We start from the raw sequence: 21657 nt of genomic DNA, 5'->3' as shown, positions 1-21657 counted from the left end.
GTGTAAAGTCTATTAATGGTTTGAAGTTAAAATGTTATAAATTTGCTATATAAAAAGCATCTTAACACATATACAGACAAAAAAATTACCCCAATAAATTCAGGAAAATTTAAACATTTGCATGTTTGTCCTGAAAGAAGTTGAAAGAAATGCACTTTTGGAAGAAACTCAGGTTTAATAAATAAACTAATGAAGAAACAAAGTATGAAATGAAGCAGAAATAACAAGAGTACCAACACAGATGACTTGAAAAACAGAGACCTGACGTACTTAACTTAAATTAGAACAGCTGTGGATGATTAGAAACTTGAACCTGGTGTGACTGACCGGGAAACAGAATATTACAAGGACCAACCAAACAGAAATGGTTCAATATTAACATTTTTCTTTAAGAGTTTTCTATAATGTATCCAAATGTTCTTATTTTAAATATATATGTATAATCTAACTTAAGCAACAAAACAGTGACTTCTCACTTTTTGAGCATATTGCTTTTAATTATTAATTTTTGTAAATATTGGTCAACATTTTTCTGATTGAGCCTTAACATTTGTTGTTTCTTGTTTTTATTTTAGTTACTGTAACATCACTGCATTAAAGGACACCTTTATTTTGGGTGAATTTAGATACAGGTGTACACATTTTAGGAGCAGATAACACAGAAATTGTAGCAACAAAATTAAAGTGGTCTGGTCCTTTGGTTTCCAAATTATGCTTTGTTGCTCCAAAAATAAATAAATAAAGGTGTGGACTCAGATTTTCATTCATTAAAAGAAGATGATCATCACAAAGCTCTTGCTAATAGATCTCTAAAAGTCTTGGATCATAGTGAAAAAAATCCTGTTTTATAGGTTTACTTTTATGAATAAAACCTTTTTTGTGCAAAAATCTGTTTTTTTTATTCATTTTTTATACAAAGCATCCTAACAGCTGCATACATTGCTTAGTAAATAATTCCACCTCAACCAAACTTTTTGAAAGCCAGAACAAACAGTAAAACACGGTCATCCTTATTGTTCATTTATATTTTTCCTGAGTTTAGAAACAGTCTTATGGCATACGACATGTTTAAGCAATGCACAATGCCTGAAAGAGTTTAACAAGTAGTAAGAGTGAAAGGAGACAATTGTGGATGTGTAATGATCACGAGGATGCCACACTGTCACTATTAAAAGCAAAGGAACCCTAAAAGTAGTTTCAGACAGAGAAGTGGGAACGAAAAGATTCTGATGACCAAAGATCTGAGCCTGCTTTAAATAAACTCTTCTCCATCATCATCTTTCTCTGGACTCTTTCATCACTCCTCCCATCTCCAGCCAGACCATTCCAGTCTCCACTGCAACAGCCATCGATATAAAACCTCCCTCACTGTGGGGGTTGGAGTAATCGTCCCGGGTTTGAATCTTTTTCTTCCCATGCTGTGGTGGATGTAGACGCTGGAGGATGTGAGTACTTTGCACTTAAACAGCTGGATATTTCTTTATCTCGATTTATATTGGGAGCAGTTCTTCACGTCCTGCTGTTCTCCTTCTCGGGTGACATTTGCACAGCTCGTGTCAGCGGAGATGTTGGCAGGTGCATTACTTCTGGGCACCATCCTTACAGTTTTTCCAGGTAAGAGGAGGAATGCCAAAACACTTGAGCCATTGTTTCTTTAGTCTGCGCGCACACCAGACTGAAACTGAATAAGGTGTTCAAAATACTTTGGGAATTTTTGAGGGGATGACGGATAATCATTTAGATATTTGTATTATATTCCAGGTTTTCATTTCTGGTTTACTATAAATCAAGTCAAAGGGAGCTTAAAACAGTAACGGGATGTCTTTTTGGAAGCCATTATATAGAAATGCTTCTGCAGCCAGGTGCCCTTGCCTTTACACTCGGGTTACTTTATAAGTATCGATTGACTTTTCTGCAAGGTGGTCAACTCAGGCCGACAGTCAGCAGGATGACACCCAGCCTGCTAATCAGAGCTCAGTCACTTTTAAACATCTGAACACTTATTTATGGACTTTTGTTTTGTTACAGCAGCTTAAAAGTCATTTTTGAAAATATGGAAAATCTGTGTATTGCTTTTAATTCTACAGGTATATGCTCAGAAATATGCTGTTAGTTCTTATATTCATTTCCAATTTTTTGGGTTTTTTTTTTTCGTTTTGTTTGTGCCTCTTGCAGGAACACAGTGCAGGTGGAGTGTGTCATTCTCAAGGAGGGAAATCTGTGTGTGGGCAGGAACTACAGTCACTCTACCCTGCCGCTATGACCACCCCTCAGGTAAAAGGAATTCATTTTTAATGTCTTATGATAGAAAAATGATGTGAATTCCATCATTTATATTAACAACTGAACAATATTTGTCTCTCCAGTCTACATGTTATGACTTAGTTTTCTTTTCACCCCAATTACATTTTCTTTATTTGCAGCACAACTATAACTGAATTGAAAGCATTGTCCCCACAGGTCACACAGTGAAGCGTGTCATGTGGTTCTGTGTGTCAGCCCAGGGTCAGAGGGAATTCGCCCACCACTCTGACCCTAACTTGATCAGCCTGTCGTACCGCGGACGAACCCGGTGAGCAAAACCTGCACGGCAGGTGTTTTAAATATGGAATTTAGCCCTCATAATTTTTGATTATATGATGTTCCAGCTACATAGGTGGCAGCTACTCCAGTTGTTCGGTCCAGATTCGGGGTGTGAAGTTGAGCGATGCTGGACAATATCACTTCAGGTTTGAGACTGACAAGCAGTTAGGAAGATGGACTTCCCCGAACACCATTACTCTGGATGTAACAGGTCGGTTCATCTAAACAAAGCCTACTGCGAACTCTGAACTGTGACACTGCAGTAAAGTCTTCAAGAAACAATCCTGTTTTAATTTGCATCTCAGACCTCCAGGTCTTGGTTCATCCCCCCAGACCTGGCAACATGTACGGCTCTGGAGAAACTGTCTTCATCGGCTGCCAGGCTAGAGGGTGTGCTGCTCCTGGGCGGAGTCTTGCCCTCTACAGGTGAGCAAATGCTCTCACAATTCATTAATTCGAGATATGTCGTCACTAACAGCTTTACATGATCCTCAGGAATGGGCTGAATCTCGGCTCCTTTGAGAAGTGGATGACCATCAGCCGCTTTGACCAGCAGCACGCTGGAGCTTACAGCTGCAGGCCGATCCCCCCTCAGAATGTACAATCACCATCTGTCACTCTGACTCTGGGGTGTAAGTAGACCATCAACCAAAGCAGAACTCCTGGTAACGTATTTGGTATGGTTAAATCACTATAACATTTACTTCAACCACTTCATGAGTGTCACACCAATAATCTCGAAGTTAAAACTAGTTTTTCAAACTTTTTTTTTCTTTTACAACAATTTTCAGACAGTCGAAATGAGTGTCTGTCCCCTAATGTAAGTCTAATAAACGCAGCTTGTGTTTTTCTCTTTCCTGCAGATAAACCTCGCTTCACTGCCATAGCCGTTCTCCCTGGGGGGGAGGTTTCAGAGGGGGGGTCTGTTTCTCTGGCTTGCAGCAGTGACGCAGCTCCTCCTGTGGAGAGTTTTGCATGGTTTAAAGGTGCGCAGCAGCATGATTTCTTTTTTACAAATTACTGCTAAATGCTGGTTTTTGGGGTCGTTCAGTTACATCAATTCTGAAAAAAAACTGTTGCATTTTGAAACCAATCCAAAAAGTTTGTTTTTAGCCTGGTACTCTGGTTTTACCTGGCACCTACACAACTTATACCTGGAAAACAAAGGACTTTGAAGGATCCTTTCGACATGGAATTCTATTTGCTTGTGTTCTTGCTGCACTATATAACAGTGGCTAAAGGGTAATTGTGACAGTTTCAACAGAAACATGCAAAGTATATTCGTAATTAACTTTGAAAACACAGAGGGTGCCTAACCAACACTATCTGTTAGGGGAATGGGAGATCAGACATACTATCCCTGGACGAGGTGCTCCAAAATAAAACTACTTGGGAGTCTTTGCCTAAACTCCTGATGGTTGTTGGACTCCTGCGTGGCTGTCTTCTGTCACAGATTCGGTTAATACCTGTCAAGCTTTGATGGACAGTTTCAGCTAGGACTGCACTTTGGTCAGCACATGACAGCGTTTCTGCTTCTTACTGTCATGTTTTCCTTCACTAAATGGGGGCCCTCTAGACGTTTTTGAGGGGGGTTTGCAGACAAGTAAAAAAATCAACTTACTCTGAGGTGAAATAAGTTATTAGATTAGTTCAATTTGTGATGAGTAAAGACAAAACGGAGATTAGCAATGATTGGAGTATTGACAACAAGATGCAGAATTCAGCCGTCCTAGAGAATAAATACAGCTAGTGTACATGGTGTGGTCTCCAGCCCTGTTCCTCGGAAGCTACTGCCTTCTTCTTCTTGCTGGGTTTAAATGTTAAATGGTGGGTGGCACCAACGTGAAGGTGCATTACTGCCACCTACTGTATACAGGGTACAAAAACTTTTGAACTATAGGCAAAATCATAAAATTTCCTCTCCCTTGCCAGTCTTGGCGATTTCCAAAAAACACTTTAATTTTTTTCACCAATTCTCTCCCAACAGGGAGTCATAGCTCTTCTAACCATATGATCATCGTCTGCACTGCTTTGCATATTTACCCAATAATTAAGCAACAGTTGTTTAGCTCCGATAGTCAATGGTAGTTCCTCCATTTCAACTTGTAGCGACACTGCAGGAGTAGACCGAATTGCCTCAGCACATATTGTAAGCTACTGCCTGTTTTTTTTTGCAGCTTTCAGTAATTGCTGGTCACCTGGATCAGGTGTGTTCAGCTAACCACGAACTGGACTCACTCAATCCAGATAGCCTAGGGAAGTCCAGTAATGTGTTGATGCTGAGCGGTGGAAACTTTAACAAAAAGTCAGTGAGAACATTCAATAATAAGTCCAGAAATCTTACTATCGATGGATGGATGGATGGATGGATGCATACCAAAACAACAACAATAGTCATTACTTGCTGAATATAAAAAAGGCTGATCTCAATTGAATGGAGCTTAATTTCCATCAGGAATAGTCAAAAAAAAAACCTCTGAAATATTCCATCAGATTTGCTCTTTTTGTAAACATGTGTACATGTCTGGGTCTTTTGGTTGTTCTAACGTTCTGTGGCTTCTTCCGTGTTTTTGTTTTAGACATGGAAAGCGGCAGCATCCCAGACAGCTTCAGCCCTCAGCTCCATCTGTCCTTCCTCAGACACACCGATAGAGGAGAGTATTACTGTGTGGCACGCAACTCGCTGGGAACAGATCGCTCCAAATCCATTCTACTCAATGTTACCTGTAAGTCTGTACTGCTGGTTTGTTTGTTTTAGTTTAACAAACCACATTAATAGAGAAGAAATAAAACAACCGTCTCCCCATTCAGACTCACCAAAGGACACTCATGTGCTGGTGAGTCCTCGGAGGGACATCAGAGAAGGTTTTCATGTAAACATGAGCTGTGTCAGCTATTCTCATCCTCCCCCCAGCAGGTAAAACTTAAATATCCATTTTAATCACTAAATGTTTCATCACTCAGATGATCAGAAATAAAAACTACCATCGCCTCACAATCCCTTCCTCACAATAGGTATGCTTGGTATCGTATCCAAGGTGACCAGTTGATGGCTAAAGGTAATTTTCAGAACCTGATCTTTCCGTCTGTGCGCGCTCACCACGCCGGTCAGTACTACTGCGTGGCATCAAATCGATTAGGATCCCAGACCTCCCCTGTCGCAACTCTCACTGTTCTCTGTAAGTAGATGACACAAACATGTCTGGAAGTCATGAAGTAGACATTATTATGGAAATACTCCTCTTTTTTTTCCTGCTGCTTTTCTCAGTGTTGTCACTTGAAGTTGACCAAACAAGTTCTCCTTTGGTTGATTTTAATCTTTCTTGTTTCTTCCATGCAGATCCTCCCAAAAACACCTCCATTTTGGCCCGCCCCTCCCCTGTGGTGGACGCAGGTCGGCCTCTGACGCTGACCTGCAGCAGCCAGGCCTACCCGGCAGTGGAGAACTTCACCTGGCACCGCCTCACTCCGGATGGAGGCTCAGCCCAATGTTAGCAATAAACAAGAGATTCTGCTTAAAGGGCCTATACCATGGTTTTCTTAAATCTTCCAGAGTAAACTAATCCCTACAAATGATCTTATTTTACCTTTGGCACAGTAAAGAACAAATTATTTTTTAATTATGAGTTATTTTCTGGTGTTTTTTTCCTCTCTGTAAGTAAGACGTCTCGATCTCTGAGGCAGTGCTTTTTGCAGCTTGTGGGTGCCACCCATTTCATGATGTCATCTTAGAGCCGACCATGACACCGTGTCTGTGTTTCACCCACGAAACATTGGAAGTTTTGCAAAGATGAATGCATATAGCATCGCTAAAGTGATTGTAGCAATGACCAGGGCTAGCAGTTGAGCTAGCTGAGCGGCGAAGCTAGCAGCTGTCTTCACGGAGAATATGGGTGTTTGTTTTAGCCCTTGGGAGTGGTTCTGGCACCCCAGACTCTTCCGGAAAGGGGCTGTTCTCGCTTTGTGACATCATCTTGTGAAAACTCGCTCGTTTTTTCATGGGGGGGCTGGTGCTCGGAGTACAGGTTTTTAGAGGAATGATCAGACATGCGTGACATAATCAAAATACCACTTTGGGGTTGTTTAAAGTGAGAAATGAACAGTATAAAGCTCAAAAAGTTGTTGTTTTTTCATGGTATGGGCTTTTTAAGAATTTGACTACAAAAAGCAGCTTTCATCTGGTGATATAATGTACACTTTTTCCCTATAGGTCATTTCAAGATATAAATCAGTGGTAGATTTAATTTTTCTGTTCTCTGCTGTTTAGCGTGGGGCACAAAATCAGGTCCTGTCTTCACCTTCTCAGAGGTTGGCCCTGGTGAAAGCGGTCAGTATTACTGTGAAGCCAGGAATCGAATTGGAGCGAACAGCTCTCCGGTGCTCACCGTCAGAGTCAGAGGTGCGTGCTAACTCATACACGGTCAAACTTCATGCCTCATTCCTCTAAATTTATACCTCTGGAAGACCTTCCAGAGACAGCCATGCCGTTCCTGTTAATCCTTGAATGTTCCCCCAACAGCGCCGGGCTGTCAGCCTGAAACATCTCAGCAGCTGCTGAGCACTCATCCATTCTGGTATCACCTCTTATCTTTTGACACATTCACATGCAGCCCGAAGACCTACAGTGGCTCATCTCTGCTGCACTATCACCAACACCTACATGGCCGTTGCACGGCGTTCCATTACTGTCTGCTTGTCTGTCAGTGTCAGAGACGAGGTGACGCTGAGAAGCAAAAGTGGAGCACTCCTGCCTCTCATTTACAGATATGTTTCTGATTATTTCAGACATGTCCAAGAATCTGGCTCTGAGTGTTTACCTGCGATTAGATGATAAGTGATGAAACTTGCCTGTCACATCCACAAAGGCTCTGGCTTTCATTGTCTCCTGATTCCTGGCTGCTTTTGTATGAGTCACAGTGAGTCATGTTGAGTGCTCTGACTGTAACAGAAGAGGGGGAGGTGATGAGGTGCTGTGGAAAATGGCTATTAGAGTCTAAACAGCTAAAGAAGTGCAGATTTGGAAATCAGAAGTGGAAACACAAGATTTGAGTCTGGATGGCTGCTTGTTGATCCACAGGTTTTCTAAGTTCCTCCCTCCAGTGTCTGTTTTGTTTCTATTTTGGTGCTTGATTTTTAGCTTGTTTCTGTATTTCACCACCACCTCTGTGGTTTTCCTCATCTTGTCTGGATCTGATGAACTGTGTGGTCCTTTCATTGGCAGGTCGTCTGAAAGTAATCGCCTTGGCGTCCGCGGTGGGCGTGTCTGCAGGACTCATCACTCTGACAGTGGCCATCATGATCAGGTGACTTAAAGTATTCCGTTTTCACCTCTAGAAATAAAAAAAAAGTACATTTTCTGAAGTTCTAAAACTTTTTTGAAGTTTTGGTCTCCCTCTGTTTTCACAGTAAGAACATGCACAGAGTGGACACTGAGACAGCAGAAGATCCAAGCAAGGTGCATCTGTTGTTTTGCAGAAGTTTCTAGAACAATCTGCTCTAAAAGGCATATAATAATTCTTCATAAAGTGTCATTGCTGACCCCTACTTAATCTTGATCACATGTTTGGTTTTTTTGCCTGTGACCCCCACAGCGTTTACCAGTGACAGCCGACAGCAGCATGTTCCATGAGTCAGCCGAGCAAACGTTTCCAGTTAGAAAGGGCAAGATGTCAGACATACCAGTGAGGAAATGACTGTGTAATCAGAGGTTTATGCAACAGGGGAAAAGATGGCAGTGCTGTCTTCACTGTGTGTGTGTTTGTGTAGGAGGAACCTGAGGAATTGAGCGACAGCTCTCATCCTGCCATCGTTCCTCTGATAGATGCTCCACCAATCACTGAAGCTGAAGGCCGCAGTTCTGCCTCCAACTGCATCTCTGTTCAGTACTCCAGGCTGTCGAGGTGAACGCCTTTCATAGTTTCATCTCTCAAGTTTCTTTTAACAATGCAGAGATTATTATTGCTATAAGATCAAACAGTTTATTTCTCTTTGTATGTGATTTCTGACAAAAGCTTCTCAGGAATGTTGAATTATTGAGTTTTGTGTGTTGACTTTTTTGCTCATTTGGTGTATTGTTTTTTTATTAAGTATGGATCAAGTGCAGGTGCACAATCTGCCTTTGACAAAAAAGCCAAAGGATTCCTCCAGAGTTGCTTATACTTTACTTCCTGGGCCTCACCGTTGACCAGGAGATAGCATCTTTGAGAGGTAAAACTTTCTAAGTTTCAAAGTTGGATTTCTGTTTGTAATCTTTCTCAAACTGAAAGGATTTTAATTATATGTTCCCGTTTATTTTTGTTAATTTTTTGGCTACTTATTGCAATGCTACAGTATAAACCTGGATGGGCAAACTACAGCCTGGGGACAATATGTGGCCCATATAACTATTTAGTCTGGCTCACCAAACTGGAATAATTTATACATAGATTATCCTTAATAATGTTTTATTTCCCCTGTAATTCTAGAGTGGCCTGGATAACAAATACATTGATCTTAGTCTAAAAGTGCAGAAGATTTTTGTTTTTCTGACGTTCATGTGTGTTTTTCAAATTGAACAGGCATTTTTCTGGTCATTTTATCACCACATGGACACAGCATTTCTGTAAGTTTGCATTTTTCCCCAAGGGATATCAACCCATCAGTGCAACTGGCTCTAAAATAAGGGAAAATACCACAAATTTTGACATAAAAACTAAAAAATGTTCGGTTTTAAAGTAATTTTCAACCAAATTAAAGCTGGGTTTTCATCCAGATTCCATATTATTTTTTGCTCTTGTGAGGTGGATTACAAAAACACTCCACGCATCTACTCCCTTCTAGAGGACTTTGGGCCCACAGGACTAATAGTTTGCCCACTCCTGGTAGAAACTGTGTTTGTATATTTGAGACCCTTAAACAATATAGTTTCAAAATAAAAAAGAGGGGTTAAAGTGCTTCAGTATTTTTTGGAAAAGCACAGTAAACAAACAAACAAAAAAAGAAAAGTGAGTAACAATAACATTAAATACAATCAATGTTCTTTCTGACTTGAGTCCACAGGTTCCTGCTTGTTGCTGTAATCAGTTCCACTGTCTTTTGTCATGTTTTCCTAGTAAACACCTCATGGATCCAATGTCAAACAAACCGGCTCCTTCTGTCTCCACCCTCCTGTGACACAGAAAAACTTTCCTCTATTCTGAGGAGTGAGAGTCAGAATGCAGCACATGGACCTGTATTGGAATAAAACTCATGAATAATGTTGCATGTCTTTCCCTCTTGGGTTTGATGCATCCCTCAAGACTGCCTGATACAATGACAACCTAAAAATACTATTAATTGACTTTTTTTTCCTTTTCTTTGAACAGGTGTCCTGAATTTTTTGTAAATATATATATTTTTTTCTGTTCCTTCATCCTACTTGCTTTACCTGGTTGCTAGATTAAACCCTTTGCATCGTTGGACTATAAAAAATGCTGAATTTGAATGAAATTAAAACTCACTTAACACAACTGCACAAAAATATAACCTGCAAGTGGATCTACCGTATTTGAAATGAAATGCAGCCTGCATTGTGCTTGTTACAGCGAATACTCTGCATTAGTGATTCAATGACTGCAGCCCATTTCATGAAAACGTGCATTCCATATTATAGATTGTTACAATAAAGAAATATGGAAAGAAACTAATTCATACAACTTTGTCTGCTGTGTTTGGTCTGTCTAATATAATGAGGTCATTTCACATTTTGCACATTTCTTATTTTAACATCAACACCTTTTAGAAATAGTTGTTTGGAAATGTCAGTGAACAGTTTGCTGCAGTAAGAATTTAATTATTGTGAGCCCAGACGTTTTAAATATTTAAAGCTTCAGTTTTTTTTGCTGACAAACACAACTTAAAAAATTGGGGAAAAAATCCATGAAATATTGCAATGAAGAATTTAGTTCTCTACGTTAAAGACAGCTTAAACATTAGTCGAAAAAGTTATTAACACAACAAATAGAAATGGAACTGGGAGACGCAGAGATCTCCTTTTTTTTTCTAGTTTAGTTTCTTTGTTTGCCTTTTTTTTTAAAGAAGGCAACTGATAAGTCTGAAAAAAATTTTTTCAACTCTGTTATTTACAATACTATGTGTTTTACCAACAGTGCAAAATAAATAAAATAAAAAAACAAGACTTAATTGTGGTTCTGTTTTGAAGAAGTTTTCATAAGTCGTATTTATAATTAATATGAAAAAAAAATGCATTTGCTTTATGTGACAAATATCTAAGCAGAAATTTATGATTTAAATAATATTTACCAATGAGTTAAAGCAAAGAAGCTTTACAACTTTGGTTTAAACTACCAGATTTGAGCATGAAGCTTATATTGTTCTTTCATTTCTTCGTTTTTCTGTTCATCTGGGTTTTTCTTCCACATCTGTGGGCAGAGCTGAGATCAGGCAGAGCCACAGAGTGTTGTTCTTTTTAACCTGTATCGCCACCTTGTGGATTTAGGGAATGTTGCTGTTGATGAGACAGAAACTCAAATGTAGCTGAATACTCACCAGTGTAAACTAATGCAAACACACAGAAAGTGGCTTTAGAATCAGTTTATGTGAGCAAGATGAGAAAAGAGAAGGGAAGTTTATTTGTATGACACATTCAAAGTACGAAGACAGTTCAAAGTGCTTTACATAAAACATTAAAAGAAACATTTAAAAGAAACAGTTATCATTAACATAAGATTTGAAGAAAATTAAAAAGAACTAAATTTAAATTAAGCTTAGATAAACAGTGTGGATGTAAATTTTAGAATACAAACCCTCCAAATGCAACTGAGATCAGGTGAGTCTTTAACCTGGATTTAAATACACTGAGTGTTTCAGCAGATCTAACGTTTTCTGGAAGTCTGTTCCAGATCTGTGGTGCATAGAAGCTGAATGCAGCTTCTCCATGTTTAGTTCTGACTCTAGGAACTGATAAAAGACCGGATCCAGATGACCGGAGAGGTCTGGCTGGTACATACTGGGTCAGGAGGTCAGTCATGTATTTTGGTGCTAAACCATTCAAAGCTTTATAAACCAGTAACAGAACTTTAAAGTCTATCCTCTGACAGACAGGTAACCAGTGTAAAGACCTCAGAACTGGACTGATGTGGTCTACTTTCTTGGTCCTTGTGAGAACCCGAGCAGCAGAGTTCTGAATAAGCTGCAGTTTCCTGATGGATTTTTTTGGTAGTCCTGTAAAAACACTGTTACAGTAATCAAGTCGACTAAAGATGAAAGCATGCACTAGTTTCTCCAGGTCCTGCTTAGACATCAGATCTTTAATCCTTGAGATATTTTTGAGATGATAATAGGCTGATTTAGTGACTGCCTTAATGTGTTTATCAAAATTTAGGTCTGTGTCTATCACTACACCCAAGTTTCTGGCCTGGTTGGTAGTTTTTAGTTGAATAGATTGAAGCTCTGTAGTGACGTCTAACCTTTTTTCTTTAGCCCCAAAGACAATAACCTCAGTTTTGTTTTTGTTTAATTGAAGTAAGTTGTGACACATCCAGTCATTAATGTCCTCAATGCATTTACCAAGAGCCTGTACAGGGCCTCGGTCTCCTGGTGTCAGTCTAATATATATCTGTGTGTCATCTGCATAGCTATGGTAACTAATGTTGTTGTTCTTTATAACCTGGGCCAGTGGGAGCATGTAGATGTTAATTACCTTCACCCAAACAGAGAATTAGGATATACTGGCAGATGACTTCAAATAAATAAAATGAAACCTAACAAATCATATGATCACACTTTTAGTCCACCAGTTGATAGTCTGGCTACAAATGAGACCAAATTTCCCATGTGTCAAATCCTAAATGATGGAATGGATGACAAAGAAATGTGTCTTTGTAATCTAGATTGCTGCCAAAACCATTTAGGGACTATATCCATCCATTTCTAATTTCACTGACTCGCCCTCATGAAAACAATCAGGTTAAAAGGGTCATTCCCCCCACCCAAACACTTTCCCCTCTCGTCAGATAATAGAAGAGATAAAAAGGAAACATTGTCTTTGGGGGATTTCCAGTTTGAAGTGAACATTTGTATCTTTAATATCTGTTCTAACAAAAATATGTCAAACTGTAGTGGAAAAAAACCATCAAAGAAACAGATTTGATGAAGTCTGGGTGGTGTGGAAACAATAGAATGGGTGGCTCAATTGCCTTGTGCCATCAATGTAGTTTTTATTCTGAACACACTGTACTGTTTCTCAACTATGAAGACCAGAGCCCTCCACTTCCTGTATGAGCCTCCATGATGCACTCACTTTAGAAACAGAAAATTTTAAAGGTTGTGACACAATGGGAGGGATGAACTCTCACTTCCCCTTTTCAGTCAGAAACATTCTCATAAGAAATATTCCATTTGCTTTAGATTGGAATATTATCTTCAAAGCAAAGTAATATAGTATCATTTCATTCGTCAAATAATCTTCTTTTCTGTTGAACCGTGATTTCAGACTATGGAAAGACTGATATTGACAACAATGCTTATTATTTCAGGTAAGGGAACTTTCATTTCGCTTTTCTTTTACTTGTGGTGAATGTAAAACTGTGTAAATGACCGCTGTTGTTGGATTTTGTTCAAAGGTGTCTTGAGTGAGGACATCTTAGAGCACCAGTGTGCTCTAAAAGGGACGTCAGTGATTATAAGCTGCAAGTACAACAATCTTCCTGGATTGACAGTCCGTTCCATCAAGTGGTACAAAGTCCAAAGAGTGGCAGATGATTTGATGTTTTTTCTCATATCGGACCTTCCTTCACCCACCAACCACTTTGAGTACATGTTCAATAACCATGAGAATGACTGCAGTCTTAGAATTAATGATCTGCAATTTGCTGATGAAGGAGAATATGTTGTCAGTTTTGTAGTAGGTTTCCAAGAACGGAAAAGTCACAAACACACATATTTGGAAGTGAAAGGTAAAGACACAAAACTACAATCAGATTTCTGTGTTTGTTACCGATTTGAGTGAAAACTAATGTGTTTCTGTGTCAGAGCTGAAAGCTGTTGTGCAGCCAAGTACAGTGGCTGAGGGAGAGACTGTCAGGCTGAGCTGTCTGACAGCCTGCCCTGAAGAAACACAAATTGCCTGGATGAGAGACAGACAACCTGTTACCAGGACGGTTTTCCAGGCCACCAAGAAGGATGCTGGGAGATATTACTGTGCTGTGTACCAACAGGATTCAGGCAGATCTGCCTCTGTTGCACTGACTGTTCACTGTAAGTAACTGGAAATATTTAGAAGTTCACAGTGGTCTGCAACTTTTGAAACTAAAAGAACCTTTTGGTCAAGTTTAAAACTGACCCATAGAGAGCCACAAAACCACTGTTTAGAAAAATATACTTTGTGTTTTTTTTCATGTAACAAAATGCAGCTTTTTAAATATTTACAATAAATAAATTACAAGTATTGCACTTTTCTTTATATAACAATTTTAACTTATTTTACTTTTGACAGCAGGATACACAAGTTCCTCCAAAATAAAATACACATTGTGCAAAAAAAAATCCTCCTGCTGTAGCCGATTTACTTTAAATTAAGAATGCAAGAAAGATAAACATGGCTTTTCCTGTCATTATGACTTTGGTGCACCTTCATCTTTTTTTTCCTTTTACTTTTGAAACATGTCAACACTGGAACATAATTGTTTTTGCTATTTAAGTTTACTCCAAGAATTACGACGAAGTAGCCTTTTAGGGGTAGTTTAATTTTTTTTTTACGAAAAATAAAATCTTGTATATTTGTAAGAAAGAAATCTGAACTGTTAAATTATGAGAGTAAAGCCGTATATTTATTGCTTTAAAATACATAGGCAAAATTTATGACTTTTAATCTCATAAATTTACATGAAAAAATCTTGTAAATTTACTGGACTAAAAGTCGTATATTTACAAAGAAAAGAAATCGTAGTATTACTCTTTTATTTGTGGCCCTAATACTCTTTCATAAAGAATAAACCCATTCTACCATTTTTTTTTTATCTGACACGTTAAAAAGCTAAATTGCATAACTTAAAACCCACCTAAAAAACAAACTTACTAAAATAAATTAGCCAAAGCTAAAAACACATTATACACTGAAATCTTAAACATTTTTCTGAAGACAAATGGTCACAATATAGGGATGAAAAAGCCACATGTGGCTCTAAGAACATCAGATTTCAGACCCTGATCTAGGCTCAAACATGTGGTTTTTATTTTACTAATGATGTTAAGAGCACATTTTCCATCCCCAGTCTATAAGTATTTATATTTTGTTTATAATTTAGTTACGTAGTTTTACTTTTTTTCACACAGATGCTCCTACCGGGGTGATTTTGTCAGTGAATCCGGCAGGAGCCATCATCGCAGGAAGCACAGTGACCTTTACCTGCAGCAGTGACGCCAACCCTTCAGTGACCCAATCGGGCTACACCCTGTTCAAAGATGGAAAATTAATCAGCTCCGGGCAGAACTTCATCATTTCAGACATTCATCCCAGCCAGAGTGGACAATACCACTGCAGTGCCTGGAACGGCATACAAAGGAGAGGCAGAAGCTTTGTGACGTCATTAGAGATCTGTGTGGAGGTTCAGTGTGAGTAGGAAGACGACCTAATCCATCACATATGTAATTCCAAGAAGGGGAGTGGAGAAATGAACAAAAGCTGTAAAAGTTCATGAATCTGCTAACTTTTCTTTCAGACCCTCCTATGAACATTACAGTGTCGGTGAATCCGGAGCGAGCTGTTGAAGGCAGCATTGTAAACCTGACCTGCAGCTGTGAAACTGCAGCAGACGCCTACACCTGGTACAGGAGGACGCTCTCGGACAGCTCCAGCCCTCCGGTCCGGGTCGGCTCCGGAAAGACGCTGTCTCTTGTGTTTGTGAGGGGGCTCCATCCCGCTCTCTATTTTTGCAATGTCAGGAACAAATTAGGAGAAAGCAACTCAACTGAAGTCATGTTGGCCATGCCAGAAAGCTCTCATGGTTGGTGTCTTTCAAGGGTTAACCCACTGCTGCTGACTTTTAAACACTTTTATTCCCTGATGACTTTGTGTCTTCTTCAGACAGGAATCTCCTCCCAATCTTAGTAGGAACAGGAGTCAGTCTTTCTGCAGTGCTGCTGATGGTGTTGCTTTTGTTCTGGTGAGTCGCTGAATGATGAGGAGACTGTTTTATATTTTTAAATGTTGCTTGGTGTTCACCCTCATTCTATCGGACTCTTATGAAATTTTTTTCCTCTTGGCAGGAAGACACAGAAAAGAGCTATAAGCAAAAAGGTGAGGATGTTTGACATAAGTCATCATGTGGCACTAGTCATTCTGTTAGAACATTAAACCAGATGTGGTTTCAAACTTTACTCTCAACATTTAACCCTTTTTTTCTAGCTTCTTCAGTGAGAAGTGATTTTTTATCTTCTTAAAAAACCTAATAAAGTTTTTTTTTTCTTAAATTTAAGATTAGAATTTTTTAACCCTTAAAATATGAGGCCAGTTCTGTCTCATAATTCAGAATTGCAGTCTATTTAACAAATGCACACGCTCTGTTTCACAAATATATATTTATGAAAACATGTAATATAAATTCACAAATTCATATTTCATATTATAGGTCTATTATTAAAGGTCTAATTAATGTCGTTGCATTGTCTCCAACAGACTGTAGCTGACTTCAGCCCCGGTCCAGGAGAGTCAAACTCTGATCCCGACGCTGTCTATGCCAACGTTACCATGTTACCCCTCTCTCCTCAGCCTGACGAAGCCTACAGCAAACCTAATCCTAATCAGGGAGATTCACATCAAAATGTAACATTTTCAGCACAATGTTTTAGCTTAACTACAACTAAAATATGCAGAAAATCATATATTTTATTTTTTCTCAGGCTTCCACATCGCATGAGGATGAAGTTTCTTACTCCACATTGAACATCAAGAAATGCAGACAACAGAGCTCTAGAGTCAGCGTGGATAACAGCAGAGGGTCACATGACTCACGGTTTGTTCATTTTAATGAAAATTATATCTAATCTTTACTATTTAAAAGGGAGAAAATCTCCAAAATGTGTAACAGGACTATAGAGAAAAAAAATAAATAAATAATTAGATAAGAATATTGTAAATGATGCCGATTAACCTTTTTTTGTAATTATTTCATAGTTTAGGTTTCTTTAAATTTGTATTTTTAAATCAAATATGATATTTATTTATTTATTATTAATTTTAATCATTCCAAATTTTTATGTCAATTTTTTAACTCTCTTTCTTTTCTTTTCCAGGTTCACGGCAAAGGGTGATACCTGTGTGGTTTATGCCACTGTGGTCAAAAGCAGCTGAGATTCTCTTCTGCTAAATTACTTACTGCAAGTATTTTGAAATAATCAGAAAGCATATAAACATTTTTTGAATGTCCAGGGTGGAGGTGGGGCCACCACGGAAACTACGGACAAACCAAATTGAGGCCTCATTTTCTGCCCACTTTTAAACCATATGAAGCGCACTTGGCCATTCTGGCTCGCACCTTTGTTACCTTTCATGGGAAATCTGTTGATGATCATGAAAAAACGTGTTTGTGTTTGAAAAAGACACATTATCACCACAATTTGTCCAAAAAATGTTTTTTTATTAACAGGATTCAATTTCCATTGTTTATGTATTTACCATGTTCATCTAATAGCTATAAACAAACAATGACTGATCTGCTGGTATGGAAAGTAATTTGCAATAATCAACTGTTTTCTTTTACTTTTTTTTTTTTTTTTACTAAAAATCTTTAAATTGCATTACATTCTCTTTAGCCAAGAGACTCCAAACTTTGTAGTGTTCACATCAACAGCAAAAACATACAATAACTACAGTATTTTGTTTACAATGTTGTGCCTTTGGTTTATTTTTTATTTCTAAACAGTATAAAAACATGTTCTGATTAGTTATTGTATAGAAAGAAATGTAAAGAGAGGTGACATGAGAAGATGCCACTGCAACTTAAACTTAAGAAATCAGGAACCATCTTTATTAAACATGAAATCAATAACCCAATTGTTCATATTTGTGTTTTTATTGTTTATACATTATTTTATTTTAATCATGTTGTATTTGTACAGAAAATAGTATATTTTATAAAACCTATTATACAGTAGCTTTGTTTATGTAAGTCATGTGAAAAAGTAATTTCACTGTCAGTACTAACGTTTACCAAGCAATGGAAAGGGAAGATTTTTAAGGAAGATCAAATCTATTTAGTAATCACCTGTGAAGCTATGGACACACCGGGCTTTTTCTAGTGTTTACTAGCACATGTTCGTCACCTACATTCGTAAAAGGCTGGGTCAAAAATATCGAAGTGGTGCAAATCTTGTGAATCAGGCTATTTCCCAGCATGAAAGACTTGGTGTCATAGTATTCCAGCCAGGCACAAACTCCAATTATAAATGTCTCCTTCATGATCAATTTTCAAACGGCTGTCACTTCAGTTAATTAAAAAGGATGCTATGTGACTACCAAATCCAAGTCCCTGATTAATCAAAATTCTACCTGGGTTAACTAGCAACATGTGTTCAATGGCCACAAGTTTTAAACGTAGAGTTCAAAAACGGTCGTAAAAACTTGCATAGATATGCATTGTCAGGAGTCAGTGCTCTACCTCCCCCTCTTGTCCCTGTTGACTCACTACATCTCCCAGATGCCTTAGCGCGCAGTCCCCGGATGCCGCTAACCTGAATCCCATTAGCAACCATCCATCTGAGCCTTAAGCAGCGTTCAATGCGAAGTCTTGTTTGTGCCATTTTGTCTGCTTTACCGAGCGTTATTATTCTGACCTGACATTCTCATTTCTTGACTCTGATTCTGCTCCGACTCCATTTGTCTGCCCCCTTCTCTGACCCACGCCTGAACTATGTTATCCAATGTCTATTCCCTGAAACTTCTATGGTTGTGATTGACCTCTACCTGCCCGTGTTTACATAGACTTTTTATCCGAAAAAGGCCACTTTACGAGTAAGACGATGAGTTGAGGGCCAACTGCAGCAGTTAATGAAAATCCAGCAAAGCTATCATGTCATCAATTATTAAGAATGACAGTGATGGTTAATAATAATCCTCAGTTTTCCACATGACTCAACATGATGCTTGTTAATGTGGGGATGTAGATTATGTGTTGAAAACAGTGAAGTCACACAGAAAAACAAGAAACTGTATAATGAGAATGTGAGAGTTACTGCTTTGAATGATGTGTGGATCTTTCAAACATGTCTGACATTTAAATGTACCTAAATAAGATATTGACTATTTACAACCCAATGACTGGAATATGAGAAACCTTCACAATTATACGATTTTACTGAATGAGATAGTGAGTTTTCATGAGACAAACTATTATATATAAAAAGAGGAGAAAGTATGACAAAAGTTATTATCAGTTTTAACTTTGGATTATTAATATTATTTATTATTTATATTATTTTTTTTTCAAATCAGTTTGTACTGCTCAATCTCTAATACTTAGCATTTTCCATATCCTGCAATTTTGTGGCAGTTATACTTAGAATTTGTCATATCTGCAGGAAATCTGGCACTGAAGACAAACTGATAAAAATGCTGCAAAAAGATTTTATTAACCTAGAATCAATAAAATGTTGTCAGGAAAGCTTGTGCTTTAAACATAAAAGTATAGCTATAATTAACAATTTATTTCTGTGTTTTTTAACTCTTCAAAAAAACCTGAAGAAAATAATACCATCCTATTTCTGCAAAGTACAAGGCAAAAAGCAGAAATATGACTTTGACTCAGCGTTTCCTCTTTGACCTCAGTATCTCTTTAAAACTCAATAGCAGCTAGGTTGGCCAAGTCATTTCATTCTTTTTCTGATGAGTCTAAAACTTCTTTACACTTTTGATAGGATGTTCATTTTTTAATTCCCAATAAAATACTTTAGTGAGAACAACAAATAAAGACTAGATCACATCCTTTCATCCGTCTGAAGTCACAGTATAATCATCAAAACTGTCCATATTGCAATTCAGTAGGCAGAAACTTCATATTCGGGCCATTTTATGAACCCCTGGAATGTTGTGAAAGTTCTGAAAAACAATGAAAGCAGACATTCTGAGTCAGGAAAAGTGGAAATGTTTTGTGAGAGAAAAAAATAACTATGTCAACAAATTAATGAGAGCATTTAATTGATAGAACAATCATTGATCTGTAAATGCAACAAGATTCAACTGAAAAAAAGAAACGTTTTCCAAGAGTTTCGCCTAAAACTGATCCAATCTGAGTCTTTAAAAAATTTAGAGACAACAAAAAATCAGTTTGATGGTTTTGATGTTCGTTAAGAAGCATCAAACAGATTTAAAAATAAATTAAGTAATTGAACTTCCAAATATTTTTTAAGTGTATAGTGTAGAATATATTTGTATACTCCCAGTCTAAGGAATGTATATTTTGTCAAAAATCATTACAAAAATCAAGGATTATTTACTGGATTTAAAATATTTTTGTGATCTTGGGTGGCACAAGATTTAAAGAGTCACTACTTTAAAATTAACTTTCATAACAGAGCTGCAATAAGATACAGATCCTAATAATATTTTTTGTTAATGTAAATTGGGATTCTTACCCTCATGGCTGTCGAAATCCAGGGCAGAAATCGTGACACTCTGGTATAGACGCCAGGTTTTTTAGCCATGGCACAGCCCGTTCCCCAGCTCACCACTCCCAGCAGACGATAGCGACTTGTCTTTGACAGACAGTCAGTGGCAACAAAAGGACCCCCACTGTCTCCCTGATGGCACAACAGCAGATCATCTCGTGACAAAAACAAAAAACCCCACAAAAAAAAACAAGAAAATATGGCAAATGTCTCCTTCTCACCTGGCAGGCGTCAATGCCTCCTTTTTCATAACCAGCACAGAACATGCTGGTGGTGATTTGGTTGTCATAGTAATCAGGGCCGTTACAGACAACGTCACTAATGATGGGAACATTTGCTTCCTGGAGAACATCTGCAAGACCCCCTGTAGGAAGGTAAAAAGCATCATTACAATAAACAAATGCACAGATTCACTTGTCAAGAATGACAAGTAGAACTAAGGCAGTGTAAACGGCTGTCACAGCACACAAACACAGGATTCATGATAAAAGAGAAGCATGGTCAACCATCTGCAGTAAACCTTACTGAAAGTCAGATAGCACAAGTAAAAATAGAGATGTCATGAAACAGAAACCTTACCATAGTAGCCAATGTTCCCCCAGCCTGTTACTGTCCCCACCTGTCCATCTATAAGCCTTTGACCGTATGCGGGCAGACAGACAGGCTGGATATTTTCTGCAAGCATAAATATATGTGTTATATACACATAGGACGTGACCAAACTGATTTACATTTATCAGCTAGTGTCAGTTTTGCTCAGCTGTTTTTCACACTTAAAAAAGGGACACTCTTTTAGTGGGAGGAGTCAAACAAGGATCCTCCCCCTAAGAGAAAAATAGGGTTTGTTAGTAGAGAGGTGCCAAACCCAACAGTAAATAGTAAAAAGACAACAAACATCATAATAAAAGTTAGTGTAAATCCTCACTAAACCAAATGTGCACAGGTGCATGGTGCTGTCCCATTAATATGTCTGAAATGCATCATATCTTACCGCTGAAAGTAAGAGGCTGTGCAAGAGCCAGGACAGCGATGTCTCTGCTGTTGTCATCGATGTTAGCATCGACAAAGGGCAGGTAGCTGCTGTGGTAAACTATGGTCTTCACTTCTGCAACGTTGGCATTGACTGGTTTGTTGTAGATGGAGCCCAGCAGCACACGCCACCGATTGACAAATCGATAACGCCTGATATGAAACAAAAAGACATTAATGTGTCATCCATCTCAAATTAGAATTTATTTATATTTCATAAAAAATGTGTTCTTGATGTTTTTAACATGTTCTTGTGGAATTGTTCGGGTTATGGAGGACATATATTTAGAAAATTAAGCACAAAATTGCATTTCTGAGCTTATTTGTAACAGAAAATATACTAGCTGGGCCACAAGTTTCCTGCTTCCATCTCTCAGCAACAGGGTAAAGGGGGGCGGGGTTGCC

The 21657-nt window shown here is 38.3% G+C and overlaps 3 protein-coding genes across 4 annotated transcripts in view; 2 read left to right on the top strand and 1 right to left on the bottom strand.

Annotated features, from left to right (window-relative positions):
- The first annotated feature begins 359 nt into the window (after nt 1-359).
- On the top strand, nt 360-10243 carry si:dkey-33i11.1 (sialoadhesin). 2 transcript variants are annotated; one of them, XM_024267623.2, is made up of 19 exons: nt 463-1445; nt 1551-1614; nt 2176-2274; nt 2461-2572; nt 2649-2794; nt 2889-3009; nt 3079-3215; nt 3447-3569; nt 5163-5309; nt 5395-5500; nt 5599-5762; nt 5924-6073; nt 6851-6982; nt 7805-7886; nt 7990-8038; nt 8175-8264; nt 8350-8483; nt 8671-8790; nt 9675-10243. In XM_024267623.2, exons 2-18 carry the CDS (start codon nt 1566-1568, stop codon nt 8765-8767), a joined length of 1938 nt encoding a protein of 645 aa, XP_024123391.1. In that variant the 5' UTR covers nt 463-1445; nt 1551-1565; the 3' UTR covers nt 8768-8790; nt 9675-10243. The 2 variants fall into 2 exon arrangements, 1 of the variants encoding a protein (XP_024123391.1); XR_004949374.1 differs by lacking the exons at nt 8175-8264; nt 8350-8483; nt 8671-8790; nt 9675-10243 and having other exon boundaries at nt 360-1445; nt 7103-7886.
- A 2696-nt stretch (nt 10244-12939) lies between these two features.
- Nucleotides 12940-17333, top strand: LOC112143878 (hemicentin-2). Its single transcript, XM_024268107.2, has 10 exons — nt 12940-13097; nt 13185-13517; nt 13594-13818; nt 14896-15174; nt 15282-15566; nt 15647-15725; nt 15829-15859; nt 16238-16384; nt 16462-16574; nt 16855-17333. The coding sequence occupies exons 1-10, from the start codon at nt 13058-13060 to the stop codon at nt 16910-16912; spliced, it is 1590 nt and encodes a 529-aa protein (XP_024123875.1). The 5' UTR covers nt 12940-13057; the 3' UTR covers nt 16913-17333.
- The window catches only part of hpn (hepsin), a 14844-nt gene continuing 10364 nt past the window's right edge, over nt 17178-21657 (bottom strand). Inside the window, exons 9-13 of the mRNA XM_024268108.2 lie at nt 21215-21405; nt 20803-20898; nt 20445-20587; nt 20191-20355; nt 17178-19654 (exon numbers count right to left, since the gene is read on the bottom strand). Coding sequence (XP_024123876.1) covers nt 19610-19654; nt 20191-20355; nt 20445-20587; nt 20803-20898; nt 21215-21405 — 640 coding nt within the window. The 3' untranslated portion in view covers nt 17178-19609. The remainder of the gene's footprint in view (nt 19655-20190; nt 20356-20444; nt 20588-20802; nt 20899-21214; nt 21406-21657) is intronic.

The sequence above is a fragment of the Oryzias melastigma genome, linkage group LG16, assembly GCF_002922805.2.
Source record: "Oryzias melastigma strain HK-1 linkage group LG16, ASM292280v2, whole genome shotgun sequence".
NCBI lineage: Eukaryota > Metazoa > Chordata > Actinopteri > Beloniformes > Adrianichthyidae > Oryzias > Oryzias melastigma.
The sequence above is the reverse complement of the archived record's forward strand: the minus strand, read 5'-3'. Positions and strand labels throughout refer to the sequence as shown.

What these genes read in the sequence shown, in the direction of transcription:
- si:dkey-33i11.1 (XM_024267623.2), top strand. Translation starts at nt 1,566, where the DNA reads ATGTTGGCAGGTGCATTACTTCTGGGCACCATCCTTACAGTTTTTCCA. An exon ending in TCGTACCGCGGACGAACCCG is followed by an intron (nt 2,573 to 2,648) that starts GTGAGCAAAACC and finishes ATGATGTTCCAG; the next exon opens with CTACATAGGTGGCAGCTACT. An exon ending in CGCAACTCTCACTGTTCTCT is followed by an intron (nt 5,763 to 5,923) that starts GTAAGTAGATGA and finishes TCTTCCATGCAG; the next exon opens with ATCCTCCCAAAAACACCTCC.
- LOC112143878 (XM_024268107.2), top strand. Translation starts at nt 13,058, where the DNA reads ATGGAAAGACTGATATTGACAACAATGCTTATTATTTCAG. An exon ending in TGTTGCACTGACTGTTCACT is followed by an intron (nt 13,819 to 14,895) that starts GTAAGTAACTGG and finishes TTTTTCACACAG; the next exon opens with ATGCTCCTACCGGGGTGATT. An exon ending in CATGCCAGAAAGCTCTCATG is followed by an intron (nt 15,567 to 15,646) that starts GTTGGTGTCTTT and finishes TGTCTTCTTCAG; the next exon opens with ACAGGAATCTCCTCCCAATC.